Genomic DNA, 15,611 nt, shown 5'->3' with positions numbered 1-15,611 from the left:
CTAGGATTAAATCACTTCACGGTCCAGTGATTTATATGAAAAACAACTGGAACTTTTATTAACTTCTGCAACCAGCAGCTCAGACAGTTCAAATCAGTGAAATAGATAACAGTTCAATATAAACAACTTGATTTCAGCAGAGTATTTACAAGAATGCAGATCAGAAATACATACAGTTTGTACAACGCCTCTCCTTGTCCATCCGTTCCAATTGGCAATCCACCCCACACAGGTGTGTGGTTCCTGTGTACAGGTTCTGGACTCGGGTGTCGTGGATCCCCTATGAGATGGAACTCTCCCCAGTTTCCATCTGCAGCTCCTGGACGTGACTCCCTTGACCCACACCCAAGAGCTGCTGATAATCTCTGTCCATCTGGGATATGATTTATCTCCTTTTCCCAAGTTCACATTTTGTCAGTTCTTAATCAGGGACTCCCCTTACGCCACACTGGTCTCTGACAGGGGAATTTTGGACAGCTAAAAGATCATGTGCAAGCATATGGTAATACTTTTATCTCCTCCTAACTCCTGCCAACTTGTCACTCACCCTCTTTGCTACACCATCAACATTTTAATTCCTAACCTGTCCCCTAAGGCTGGGCTTACTTCCTACCCAGGGACCTCCAGGATACTCTCCCCGGGGCCCTTCTACCAGTGCTTTATCTTCTCAGTAACCCCATGCAGCAGGGGGGGTTACATCTGTTTTCATAGTCCCTAACCGTGATGAAAACCATGGTGCCTGTCTCCTTGTATAATTACAGATTTTTCTGTCTTGGATTAATGAATCAGAAACATCCCTTAACTGATCATCCAGATTACAACTAAACTTCCTCTCTGTCCATGTCTCTGATTGGTTATTAGCCTTTTCTAAATTCAGATCCTTTACAGAGCATTTGAATTCTTCCTTAGCCACTTCCTGCACCCCCTCTCTTACTTAGTTTAAAAAATAATGATCTGGCCACAGTACTGAATCAACATACAACCCTTTCAGTAACTGCGTAGCCCCTACATTCCCCCAATCACTTTCTTTCCTCACCTTCTTCCCAGTCACATCATCATGATCACTAACCCTCCACCATTAGTTCAGAGTTTAGACAAGGGCAATGACAGTACAACGCATCAGACCATGCCATCCTCCTCTCCTGCCCAGGACCCGATTCTCATACTTTGTACAGCTTGATGTGTTGGACTGCTGCTGTTTTCCTTTAAGCCCCTAGGTGGTGTGAGAAGATCGTAACAGAGGAGGAGGTTAGGGGCAGAGAAGAAGGGCTGCCTTTGCTATAGCCACCTACTGCTACCACTGCTGCCACTGCATCTTTGTTACAGTCCCTTGTCCACCACAGCAATTTTGTATCAATGGCCAAAGTTTGTGGTGCATGTTGTGGAATTGTGGTTGAACAAGAACCCTGATTTTAATGCAGTAACAGTCTAAAGCAATGGCCAAAAAAACACTTTTGATTTGAACTTGTGTCCTCCATTCCTACTTCCAGTAAGAGCAGTAAGAAAAGAATTCTTTATTAACTCTTGACATTGGAAGTTTCCAGATTTATGTTGTTGATGCTCTTAATGCTTTTTAAGCTTCAGAACCCCCGAATATATTTTTAAAGATTTAGCTTAATTAGTTTGTGAGCATGTCTCTCTAACTTCATTTCATGCACATCTCACTGTTTTAACAGCCGATGGAGAGCCCAATATAGAAATGATAAGTAGCAGATGGTGGAACAGAAGTGACAAACCTCCTGAGTCTTAATCATTCTTGCCAATTTCTGCAATGTCAGATGCTGCTGTTTTAAAATGATCTTGGCAGTTATTTTAAATTTTGGGCCATCATAAAAACTGCACTGGCCCTTTTGGTTATGACGAAATGCCTGCCTTTGAGGTCTGGGTTTGAGGGGTGGCTGCCCCTGGTGTCATGTAGCAAGGGGGCATCAGTCAACATTCTTTCCTTAACTCCTTCTTTCCTTTCTTCCTTTGGCAGTAATAAGACTTATGAGCCTGCTATTCAGCCACTGACGATCAGTGTTTTGCTGACTGCCGCTGGCGTTAGAACCAGAAATTAAATGCTGGGTCATTTCCAGGCACTGGCATTGAATTTCCAGGTTTCTGGAGCTGGCTAACATGTAGCTGATTAAGTGCAATATTTAGCACTTACATCATAAAGATAGGACTGACTTTTATGTGGTCGTATTTACGCAGTTAACTAGCCAAGTGCTGACTCGGCCCAGAATGCCTCCAAAGTAGCTGGTTTTGAGTCCAGTACTAACCAGTTAAATGCCACTGAAAATTAGCAGTTATCCCCAAACAGGCAATTTAACTGGCCAGGAGCCATTTCCCAGATCTACCTCTCCACACCATTTATGGCCAGTTATATTGCCCCCTATGAGTTTCCTGCTGCCAGCCAGTGGGGATGCATGGCAATAGAGGGTTAAGTAACATGCCCAGAGTCACAAGGAGCTGAAGTGGGAATTGAACCCAGTTCCCCCAGGATCAAAGTCTGCTGTGCTAACCACTAGGCTACTCCTCCACCCCAAGGAGTGGTGGGAAAAGGGTCAAAGAAGGATGGGAAGGTGAAGAAATGAGCGGTGGAGGAAGGAGTTAGGGGAAAGAATTTGGGATGAACAACCTGGGATGAGAAGGGTGGGAAATAGCATTGGGAGGGAGAACAGGTGTGTGAAGGAGGGAACAAGCTTAGGAAGAAAGAGCAGGAATAGGCAGGAGGTGGAAGTGGGTATAATCTTCAGGAGGGAGGGATGAAAAGGGGGTAAAATGTGTATAGACGGAGGGGGTGAGAATGATGAATAGCGTCCAGAGAGAGGAAAAAGTGGAAGGGAACAGGCATGATGAGGAGCAGGGGGGGCAATTCTATAAAAGGGCACCTAGATGCAGCGCAAGGAGCGCCTCTTCTATATTAGGATCTGGGACCCAGATTCCAATATAGATTACTAGTGTAAACCCACATGAACGGCCTTAAATGTAGGTTCACCCATTTATGCCTGGTCAAGTGTTACAATCAACATGCACAACTTAAGTTTTCAGTAACATAGTAAATGACGGCAGATAAAGACCTGAATGGTCCATCCAGTCTGCCCAACAAGGTAAACTCATTTTGCATGGTATGTAATACTTTATATGTATATCCGAGTTTGATTTGTCCGTGCCTTTCTCGGGGCACAGACCATAGACATCTGCCCTGCACCGGTTTTATTCACCAAATACCGGTGTTGCCACTCAATGTCCACTAAGATTCCATAGATCCATTCCTTCTAAACAGGATTCCTTTGTGTTTATCCCATGCATGTTTGAATTCCATTACCGTTTTCATCTCCACCACCTTCCGTGGGAGAGCATTCCACATATCCACCACCCTCTCCGTGAAAAAATACTTCCTGATATTACTCCGGAGTCTGCCCCCCTTCAAACTCAATTCACGTCCTCTAGTTCTACCACCTTCCCGTCTCTGGAAAAGTTTTGTATGCAGATTAATACCTTTCAAATATTTGAACGTCTGTATCATGTCACCCTTGTTTCTCCTTTCCTCCAAGGTATACATGTTCAGGTTGGCAAGTCTCTCCTCGTACAGTTTGCAACGCAAATCCCATACCATTTTCGTAGCTTTTCTTTGCACCACTTCCAGTCTTTTTACATCTTTAGCCAGACACGGCCTCCAAAACTGAACACAATACTCCAAGTGGGGCCTCACCAACGACTTGTAGAGGGGCATCAACACCTCCTTTCTTCTGCTGGTTATACCCCTCTCTATGCAGCCTAGCATCCTTCTAGCCAGGGCCGTCACCTTGTCACATTGTTTCTTCACCTTCATATCCTCTGACACCTACACTCCAAGGTCTCTCTCCTGAGTCGAGCTTACTAATCTTTCTCCTCCTATTCAGTATCTTTCTTTTGGGTTTCTACACCCCAAATGCATCACTTTGCACTTCTTGGCATTAAATTTTAACTTTGTGTACACAAACAAAACCCTTATAACATAATATATATGTGTGTTTCAACAGTGCAATGAACAAACAAAATTACCACATCCACTTTTTTTTATATTTTTTAATTTGCATTCAAGTAGTGCTCAGTGACTGGACAACCATCACTAGACTGACTGACAGCCATTAAAGGTGTTGTATCCATTATTACATCATAGGCATAGCACTACGCCTCCTGCCTACTGTTACGTTCCTCACCTGGTTCCAGGCCTGCGCGGCCGATTCGCCGGCGAGGCGCGGTCCGGCAAAGATAGCCGGCTATTTTGGATGTGGTTTCTCCAGGATGGGTCTGTTTCTGTTTCCTATTTCTGGCAGCCGTCATCTTGGTTGGATCAAGGACAGCAGCCATCTTAGCTAGCTCAGGAAGGGGCAGCCATCTTGTATACGAGAACAGGAAGGAAGCCCATATTTGGGCGTCGTGCTACTCTGCTGATGGGGGCAGCCATCTTGGATCAGCTGCTCATGCTTGAGCCTAATTCCTTCCCTACTTAAGGCACTGCCTCCAGCCCTTCGTTGCTTCGGCTTCTGCTGCATAGAGGTCGTGGTCCACATCCGTGTTCCTTGTCGGTTCCTGTTTCCAGTATTGTCGGTGTTCCAGACCTTGGCTTGTTTCCTGACCACGCGTTGTGTTGCTGCCTGCCTCTGACCCTGGACTGTGTTTTGACTATTCTCAGCTCTACTGTTTTTCTGGCTCTTGGACTGTGTCTGTTGGCTACCTGTCTGGGCGGTGGTCCTGCAACCCCGGGTCCTGCCGGCCGCTTGAACCCAGGGGCTCAACTCCTGGAGAATAGTGGCTAAGTGCAGGTGAAGCTAGGGGTTGTCTGGCTGCCTGACCGAGTGCGGTGCACTCCATCATCGCCGTGCTCAGTCGGGGCACAAGGGCTCACATCCCCAGTCATAACACCTACCTATGATGTTACATTATAGCTGCTTTGGATAATGTGTGTGTTCCTTATCCACATTAGAAATCATTCAACAAACCACTTATCTTAGTGCTTAAAAGTAGATACAGCTGTGGCTAGTGGAGGTCCCAGTCCACTGCCAGACCCTCGACCATGCTTCTAACTTTCAGAGATCCCTTCTCATCGTTTCTACTCGCTCCAGGGTATCCACTCTATTGGCTATCTTCGTGTCATCTGCAAAAAGGCAAACCTTTCCTTCCAACCCTTCAGCAATATCTCTCACAAATATATTAAACAAAATGGGCCCCAGCACCGACCCCTGAGGAACCCCACTGCTCACCATCCTTTCCTCCGAGCGGATTCCATTTACCAGCACCCTCTGCAACCTGTCAGTCAACCAGTTTTCTATCCAGTTCACCACTTTCGGTCCTAAGATCAGCCCTTTCAGCTTATTCACGAGTCTTCTGTGGGGGACCGTATCAAAGGCTTTGCTGAAATCCAAGTAGATTACATCTAGCGCATGGCCTTCATCCATTTCTTTTGTCACCCAGTCAAAGAAGTCAATGAGATTCGTTTGGCAGGATTTTCCTTTGGTAAAGCCATGTTGCCTCAGGTCCTGTAACCCCGTTATCTTCTAGAAAGTTAACTATCCTTTTTTTCAGCAGCGACTCCATTATTTTTCCTACCACCGATGTGAGACTTACCAGTCTGTAGTTTCCCACTTCTTCCTTATCTCCTATTTTGTGAAGAGGGACTACATCCGCTCGTCTCCAATCTCACGGAACCTCTCCCGTCTCTAAAGATCTATTAAATAAATCTTTAAGAGGTCCCACCAGGACCTCCCTGAGCTCCCTCAGTATCCCGGGATGTATCCCATCTGGCCCCATAGCTTTGTACACCTTCAGATTCTCCAGCTGTTTGTAAACTCTTTCTTCTGTAAACGGCGCAGTATCCACTCCATTCCCAGATATTCCTTCCAAAGAGAAGTAATTGTTTAGCACATTCGCTTTATCCTCCTCACTTTCCACATAACCATTCTCGTTATCTTTCAGTCTCGCAATTCCATTCCTATCTTTTCTCCTTTCTCCAATGTATCTGAAAAAGGTCTTATCCACCTCTCTTTACATCTTTAGCCATTTTTTCTTCCGCTCGCACTTTCGCTAGCCGTATTTCCCTCTTCGCTTCTTTGAGTTTAATCTGATAATCTTTTCCATGATCCTCTCGTTGCGTTCTTTTGTATTTCTTGAACAAAGCCTATTTTGCTCTTATTTATTCAGCTACTTGGATGGAGAACCATAAAGGCTTCCTGTTTCTCTTGGTATTGTTTACTTTCCTTGCGTAAAAATCAGTTGCCATATTTATAACAGCCTTCAGCTTTGACCACTGATGTTCCACTTCTCCTACGCCTTCCCATTCCAACAGCTCCTTTTTTAGGTATTCCCCATTTTATCAAAATCAGTACATCTGAAATCCAGTACTTTGAGTTTTGTGCGTCTTCACTCCACCTTTGCCCTTACATCAAACCATATCGTGTGATGATCACTATTATGTAGGTGGGCACCCACCCGGATATTGGAAACACTTCCTCCATTTGTGAGCACTAGATCCAGCATCGACCCTTCCCTCGTGGGTTCCGTCACCATTTGTCTGAGCAAGGTACTTTGACAGGCATCCACAATCTCCCTACTTATTTCCGATTCCGCAGACGGGACGTTCCAATCCACATCAGACAGGTTGAAATCTCCCAACAGTAGCACCTCCCCTTTCATACCAATCTTTTGAATATCCTCTATCAGATCCTTGTCTAGCTTCTCTATTTGCGCCGGAGGTCTGTAGACAACCCCCGTGTGGATACAGGTTCCATCCTCTCTTTCCAGGACGATCCATAATGTATTCCCCCTTGCAATTTTGTGACAGTACTATCAGGAGTACTGTCTTGGGACCTCTTCTTTTCGCCTTCTGTACTTCTTCCCTTCGTGCTTTGATATCCTCCCATGGTTTTCAGCATCATCTTTATGCTGATGACTCCCAGATCTACCTCTCCACACCAGAAATTCCAGCAGGAACCAAGACCCAGGTATCAGTTTGCCTGTCTAATATTGCTGCCTGAATATCTCACTGCCATCTGCAACTAAACAAGGCCAAGACTGAGCTTCTTATCTTTCCCTCTAAACTCACCTCTTCTCATCCCCCATTCTCTTTTTCTGTGGATAACACTCTCATCCTCCCTGTCTCATCAGCTTGTAACTTTGGGGTCATCTTTGACTCCTCTCTCTTTCTCAGTACAAATCTCACAGGCTGCTAAAACCTGTCATTTCTTTCTCTATATTATCACCAAAATTCATCCTTTCCTTTCTGAGCACACTACTGAAACCCTTATCCACACTCGTTTCACCTCACTCTGAGACCACTGCAACTTGCTTCTCACAAGTATCCCGCTAAGCCATCTCTCTCCTCTCCAATCTGTTTAAAATTCTGCTGCACAACTTATATTCCTCAGTGTTGCTACGCTCATATTAGCTCTCTCCTCAAGTCATTTCATTGGCTCCTTATCCATTTTTGCGTACAGTTCAAACTCCTCTTATTGACTTAGAAGAGCATTCACTCTGCAACTCCTCAATACCTCTCCACTCTTACAGTATCTGTCCCTCCCCGGGAACTCCGTTCATTGGGTAGATCTCTCTTATCTGTACCCTTCTCCTCCACTTCCAACTCCAGATTCTGTTCCTTTTATCTTGCTGCACCCTATGCCTGGATTAGACTTCCTGAATTAGTACATCAAGCTCCAGCTCTGGCCATCTTCAAATCTAGGCGAAAGCCCACCTTTTTGAGGCTGCTTTTAACTCCTAACTCCTATTCATTTGTTCAGGACCCATGTCTGTTTTAATCATTCCCACCTTAAATTATTCCCTTATCCCTTATTTATCCTGTTTGTCTGTCTTGATTAGATTGTAAGCTCTGTCAAGCAGGGACTGTCTCTTACATGTTTAGTGTACTGTGCTGGGTACTTCTGGTAGTGCTATAGAAATGATAAGCAATAGTAGCAGTGGTGCTTACATGTGCCCTTATAGAATAGTGCTAATTTCCTCTGCACTTAATGGGGCCCTTTTACTAAAGGGTGTTAAGCCCCAACACGCACTTAGTGCAGGAAAAACATGCTACCACAAAATATGGTTTTGCAATATTTTGCCTGTTTGAGTGTGCTAAGTATCTTGTAAAACATTTTTTCCAGGGTGTGTGTTATGGACGAAGAATGGGTCTGCAAGAGTTAAACCAGCTAGCACTTTAAGGATCACCGAGCACTAAATGGTTAACACTGGGTTAAACCAGGAGCACTTGGCGTTAACTTTTTGCAGGCACCCTGCACTAATGGCAACATTAGTACACGACCTGAAAAAAAAAAAAAGGAAAATGCTTTTACAAAGGCTGTGTAAAATCTGGGCTTAGCAAGTGGGAAAGTCCCGCGTTAGGATGCGCTATGCCCAGATTTTAAGGCCAGGGGCCCAATACAAGCTAAGTGCGGGCACACAGTTAAAGAATTGTTCTTAAGAGTGTCTGTAGTGAGGAAAGTTGCAAGTGCAAAGGAGGAAAATATATCTCTTCCCTGCTGTGGCCCATCACAGGCCAGGTGCTTTTTTGGAGGTTCAGTTACAAGATGATCTTAGATGTAATTTAAGAAGGATTTTCTCAGACTCTTAGTAGTTTATTATATAGCTAGCCTGGTATTTTTCCGTCTGTTTTTTTTTTTAATCTTTTTTTTTTTAAGTCTTGAAGCATGCAGCTGCAAAATGTTTGCAACTAGCTTCTGCTTTGAAAGTTTGTGGAACTGTATAATTATTGCTTTTTCCACATGTTGTTTTCCAGCATCCCCCAGGACAAATGAGAAGGAAGTACAGCTCCTGCTCCACCATCTTTCTCGATGACAGCACAGTAAGCCAGCCAAACCTCAAATATACTATTAAATGGTGAGTGCTGCTTTTAATAGTTAATATGTTTAGGTGCTTATTTTAGAAGCACCACTTGTGTTTTGGATATCCATAAACTGGCATTTAGACATCTATCGTGCATAGACATCTAAGTTCCAATTTTACAAAGCTGGGATATGGATGTCTAGAGCTGAAGAAAATCCATGGCAAAGAAGTGGGCAGGACTAGGGCAAGCCCGAAAATAGATGTTTATTCCTCATTTCAGAAGGGGAATAAACATCTGTGTCCAAAAAGATGAAGTTCAAGAGTTAGCCGTGCTACCTAGGATGTCCAGGTTTCAGTAAAGTGTTCCTGTTGAGCAGCACTATATTGGAGGGATTAAGGGAAGTTACCTCTTTTGTCTTCCAGTAGTTGGTGTCCCCTCCCAAAAGTGAAACTGCCAAGGGATACTGGGCTCTGTGATAGCATCAGGATAAGTGAAGTCTTATGCTTCTAAAATGACTAACATAAACATTTATATTTGAGCACATAAAAGTCTATGTTGCCATTTCATAACATAGACATTAATTTGCTGCCCCACTGGTATTTTAGACATCTATTTTTCTAAAATGGATGTTCTTGCTACATATCACCAGAACGTGAGCGTCCATTTCACTGTGTATTTTAGAACAGGCTCTGTGTCAGCACAGGTGCTAGGCAGAACTTTAGACATCCCAACATGGACATCTAAATTCTGATTTGGATATCATTTCTAAAATGTCACTCTTTATTTTCTTTTGGTGCTGTAGAAGTGACATACCTAGTTGATTGTAACACAGTTTGTGATGTCAGAAGACAATCAGTTGGCCATCCAGTCTGCCAGTTATTCCTGTCTACAGTGTAAACATATATCCCAGATGCCAGCCGTAGAAATATGACCACTTGTAGGATATTGCACCTTAACCTTTACTGTTCGTTATTTATTTTTTATTTGATTTGATGATTTCTTACCTGTCCCACTTGTCTCAAAGTGAGTACAAGGCAGCACAGTTACAGTACATATTAAATCTAGTAAATCAAACAACCACATATATAACACATATTATAACATTTGCAGTACCAATGTAGAAACTCTCTTCCTTTCTGGAGCTCATACCACTTGACTGTGTTGCTCAAGCAACATGGAACTGTCCTGTGGTAAGCCTGAGAGTTATGCGTTCTTATGGCTGATGCTCACAGCTACCAATGGCGTTAGCATGCGGTTAATGCCAGAGTTGTGAGCGCCCAATGCTGGAACTCGTTGCCGGAGAATATAGTGACAGCAGCTGGCCTTACAGAATTTAAAGGGGGTTTGGACAGATTCCAATTTATTATTATTTATTTATTGCATTTGTATCCTACATTTTCCCACCTCTTTGCAGGCTCAATGTGGCTTACAATACATCATGAGTGATGGAAATATATTAGAAAATAGACATTTAGTGTCACAGAAGAATCTTTGGTAACATGATAATGATAAGACATGATAGTAGTGTTATAAGCAAGTATTATAAGATAATTCTGAATGTTTGCGGAGGAGTTGTGTATATTCCATTGAACATTTTTTTTTTTGGGGGGGGGGGGGTTCCGGGTTTTTGAAGCCTAGATTGGCCGCTGTCGGAGACAGGATGCTGGGCTCGATGGACCCTTGGTCTTTCCCTGCGTGCTGGTGCTTATGTACTTACGTACTAACCTGGCCTCATATGAAGAAACTTTTCATCAGACTGAGCAATCCACTTCCTTCTAGTGCAGTTGTTGAACACTTGTTTAGTTATGCTGGATTAATGACTCACAAACACACTTGCATGTGTGACAGTCATTTTCAAAATTTTAGCTTTACTAAAAGCAAAGTGGATTGAATTGTAGAGCAATAAAGTTGTTGGGATAAAACATTAACAATAGTTGCATTCATTGTAGTTGCGGCACTTTTACTTTTTACTCAAAAAGTATTTTACTAGGCAATAACTTTTTTACTTTTAGTTAAGTACATTTTTAATGTGTTCTTTACTGTGTTTTTCACGTTTATTTAAGTATTAAAATATACATTTATTTTACTTTTACTTAAGTACTTTGAAGAACGCTGGCTCCATACATTTGCATTAGTCTGTAATAATGACAGACATTTTAGTAGTATAGAATGCTCAACTGTAGTGAATGCTGAAGATAAATCTAGGAGAAGGTCTTTAAGGTGCTTTCAAGTTCAAGTGGCTACATCTGAACCCAAACTGGAATGGATCCAAGACCTTAGTGAAGAGTCAATGTTATAATGGCTAGACAGTAACCACCTTCTCATTCTGCTTACATAAGTAAGAAATATTTGCTTCTGTACAATTATTATTGCAATCTAGAGGGTCCAATTTAGGGTTTATAAGTAATAGATAAACTTCTGATTTCAAAGTTGCAGGAGATAAGCTTTGACTTGTTCAACACAGGCAGCCAATTGCTCACTTGTTTAGGGAGGCTGAAGTAGAGGAACAGGAGAGGAGGATAGACCCGGAGTGTATAGATTTTCTGGCCCCCAGCTCTGGAACTCTGAGACTCATGCAATCTGTTTTCTCCTCTCTGTGCCTCTACCCCCACTCATTTGTTCTCTCCTTATAATGATCTCCTCTATATAACATTCTCTTGCACTCTTCTCTCTGTTCTTCCTCTCCCTTGTCACTGCAGGAGCTGGAGAATGAGTTTTTCTACCTCTGGCTGCTGATTGGCTCATTTTGTTGGTCAGGACTAACCAAAGGTGGTAGGTAGGGCATTAGTAGCTGCAGAATCTGGCCCTTAATTTCTAATTACCATTTAATTTTTAGACAAAATATCATTGCAAAGCTCCACTGTAACATCAAGGATAGCAAGGTGCTTGCTAGTACCCAAGAGCTGCAAAATAAATCATTTAGTTGGTTCAATGCTTTCTCTGAGTGAAGAAGAGAAGTTTTTGTATAGGCTGTATTTATTTGTTTGCCTTTTGCTTCCACTGGATTTTATTTGATTGGTTTTGCTAGCTTTCTCTGAGTACTCTCTAATTTCCATGTTTTCCTCTTCATTTCATTAAGTTTAGGAGTTAATCATGTGGAATTTCTGGTTCTAAAGCTTGATAAATCTTGGCAGGTGCAGTGGATATCAAGTCCTCTTTTTAACTCTTGATTTCATAATGCAACCGTCTAATCGAGCGACTTATATTCTAATAAAATTCCCCAGGTCTTGAAGGTGTACTAATAAATGACCAGACGCCAATTTTTTTGGGGGGTGACAGCATCTATGGCTTTGGAAAGTTCAACAAACAAAAAGGAGAAGCAATAAGCTGAATCTAATCACAAGATGATCTGAGCATGGAACTGGAAAGATGTTTAATCAAACGAGAGCTATCTGTACTTGATTAAAAAATGAAGTCCGGCATATGGCCAGTCTTGTGACTAGACACAGGGGACCATCTGTGTGACACCTAACACCAATTGGTTTAGCCCCTCTCTGTTGTGCTTCTATGCATGGGGGATACTGTTTCCAGCAGAGGTTGTTTGACCCTTGTCTTCCTTGTATTTTTGATAAGTCACCATTACTTTTATGCTTTACATTTACGCCCCCCCCCCTCCATTTCTTGCCAGTAAAATGTAATTTGAGAAAAGAATCATGGCATGGCTTTCATACACGGCTTTCATACACGCAAAGAAGCTGCGTGTAGGATGGGGTACTTTTTTTTTTTGTGCTCCATCTTCCCTGCCTTGTTTCTCCCCTTCTCCTACTTGCGAAAATGAAGAACCGGCAGGTTCAGACCTCCAGTTAAAATTTCCACGGTAAAGGTACAGACTGCTTTTGTGCATGGGGTTGGAAACGGTAGTGTATCGCATTGCATGCACATTATAATAGTAATTAGCTCATTATAATAGCTTTGCATTCCGTTTTCGTTACCTGTTACCATGACAGTAAAATGGCTCGGAGAACCCTTTTGTGCATGCCCCGGTTTACTACTTGCGCGCTAAACCGGCTAGAACTAGTTTAAAAACCACATTGCTGACTCGTTAAGTTTAGTGCATCTGGCCCCTAGTTTCTATCATCTCCCCGGGAAGCTGTTCCATACATACACCACCCTTCCTGAACAGAACTATTTCTTTAGATTACTTCTGCAGCTATCCCCTTTCACCTTCATCCTATGCCTCCTTGTTTCAGAGCTTTCTTTCAATTGAAAGAGGCCCACCACCCATATATTTATACCACAAAGGTTATTTAAATGTCTCTATTATATCTCTCCTCTCCTGCCTTTCGTTTAAAGTATATATATTGAAATTTTTAAGTCTGTCTCCACTGACCGTTGAACTCATAGCTGCACCTGAACTGAATGTTACAGGTTCATTTGGGCTGATGCTGTGTTTGTACTTAGGAGCACTTCTTGTGGGCATTGCAAAGGCAGAACTGACAAATGGAACTGGGGAAAGAAAATATTTAAAGATAGGGAATGTGACCCTAATAAAAGATGTATGCAATTTTTTTTAAAATCCTAAATCCATAAGAAATGCAATATATTATGGAGAAAGAAAAGAAAAAAAAATCTTAAAGGAGGAAACAGTGCTCTAAGACAGACAAGTTGCTAATTTTGGGGTCAGACCAAGTACCACTATTTTAACATTTAAAGTGTTGAGCAGCAAAAGGCTGTATTTTCCCTGGCTTTCTGTGGATGATCCTTTGAAAGTATGGAGCTGTGATGGGGTTCCGGATGGGGATCTACAGCTTATTAATGAAGGAATCAGATATAGATAACAGCTCAAGATAGGTGAGGTCAGAGGACAATCAGAAAGTCTTACGTTTACAGTTTATGTTAATTGCCCTATTTCTGTGTTAATGTGCTGGTCTTAATTCTGTCCTCTGAGTATACTCTTGTAGAAATGATGCACCTCCATAGACGCTGCTACTTGTGGAAGGGCATAATTGAACGGGGGGGCGCCCAAGTTTTCCTTGGGAGGAGTAGCCTAGTGGTTAGTGCAGTGGACTTTGATCCTGGGGAACTGAGTTCAAGTCCCACTGCAGCTCCTTATGACTCTGGGCAAGTCACTTAACCCTCCATTGCCCCTGGTATAAAATAAGTACCTGAATATATGTAAACCGCTTTGAATATAGTTGCAAAAACCTCAGAAAGGCAGTATATCAACTCCAATTTCCCTTTCCTGGGGCCGCCCTCGCAGGACGGCTCTGTAAAGGGGTGGGGAAACCTGTATTATCGAAACAAGATGGGCGTCCATCTTTCGTTTCGGTAATATGGTCGGGGATGCCCAAGTCTCAACATTTAGGTCGACCTTAGAGATGGTCGACATAAATGTTGAGATGGTCAACCTTAGAGATGGTTGTCCCCGGTTTTCGGTGATAATGGAAACTGAGGACGCCTATCTCAAAAACGACCAAATCCAACTCATTTGGTCGTGGGAGGAGCCAGCAATCGTAGTGCACTGGTCCCTCTGACATGCCAGGACACCAACCGGGCACCCTAGGGGTCACTGTAGTGGACTAACTGATGCACTAACTGAACGGAAAAAGCCCTTCCCTTAGCGATTCGGAAAGGAATGGGCATAGGCGGTCGGTGGCCCAACTGTTTGGGGAGGCTAAAGGGGATGGGGTTAGGGGTGGTGCCAGGGGTGGGGCTTACATCCATAATTGTCTGACAAGTAGCAGTAGTGGGATTTGAACCAGCCACCTCTAGATTGCAAGACCAGTGCTCTAACCACTAGGCCACTCCTCCACTCCACTCCCTTGAAATTTGGCTGGCCCTGTGGGGGGGGGGGGGGGTCGTAAGAAAAAATGGACCAAGTAAAGTTGGCCAGGTGCTCGTCAGGGACGCCCTTCTTTTTTCCATTATCGCTCGATGACACCCATCTTTTAGGCACGCCCCAGTCCCGCCTTCGCTATGCCTCCTACACGCCCCTCCCCTGGAACTTTGGTCATCCCCGTGACGGGAAGCAGTTGGGGATGCCCAAAATCGGCTTTCGATTATGCCGATTTGGGCGACCCTGAGAGAAGGACGCCCATCTCCCGATTTGTGTCGAAAGATGGGCGCCCTTCTCTTTCGAAAATAAGCCTGATAGTCTTTCAACCAGATGTGCAGATGAAAATCTGGCTACTGTAGTTTTAAACCCTTTGATGTTCAACAGAAGAGGAGCAGCCAAGGAAGAACCTTTTCTTTTTCTTTAGGTGGTCCTGTAGAAAGAGAGAAAATGATGGCAGCTAAAGACTGCAAGGCCCATCCAGTTGGCCCAATTTCATTCCTGTTACATAACCAGAAGCCCAGTCAAACTCAGACTTTCCTGTCACTTCTTTGCAGGCACATCCAAGGGAACATTGGACACAAAGGAGTCAATTCTATAATTGGTGCCTACAATTATATGCCACTTCCATATGTCAGTGAAAAAAATTAGCAGTTAGGCATGTAAGTGCACTAAGCCTCCATTCTATAAAGGCATGCGTAACTGTTTTGGAGAGTAAGTGCTAGGGGACACTAACTGATGTGCATACCTTACAGAATCCAGTATGTTACGTGTGTGCACTAACATACCAACAGTTATACCATATCTATTGAAGGTGTAACTGATGGCATGATACATTTTTGGCACAGCAATGGTGGTTTGCGTTAGTATTCTATAACAGACTGCATGTAAAGTAACTCATTATTATACACACTACAAGCTGCCATTATAGCCTGAAAAATAACTCCAACCAAAAACCATGCCATGGCCTGATTCTTCCAGGTCACATGCTAAAAGGGCTGTCAACTTTAAGAAATAGTAGTGTGCATAGTG

At 43.2% G+C, this 15,611-nt stretch overlaps 1 protein-coding gene across 1 annotated transcript in view; it reads left to right on the top strand.

Moving 5' to 3' along the window:
- CCNY (cyclin Y) overlaps nucleotides 1–15,611 on the top strand; it is a 598,774-nt gene that overhangs the window by 486,652 nt on the left and 96,511 nt on the right. Inside the window, exon 10 of the mRNA XM_030199560.1 lies at nucleotides 8,759–8,859. Within this exon, the coding sequence (XP_030055420.1) occupies nucleotides 8,759–8,859 (101 nt within the window). The remainder of the gene's footprint in view (nucleotides 1–8,758; nucleotides 8,860–15,611) is intronic.

Source organism: Microcaecilia unicolor, chromosome 1 (assembly GCF_901765095.1).
Source record: "Microcaecilia unicolor chromosome 1, aMicUni1.1, whole genome shotgun sequence".
Lineage (NCBI taxonomy): Eukaryota > Metazoa > Chordata > Amphibia > Gymnophiona > Siphonopidae > Microcaecilia > Microcaecilia unicolor.
This window is presented reverse-complemented; position numbering and strand designations above follow the sequence as displayed.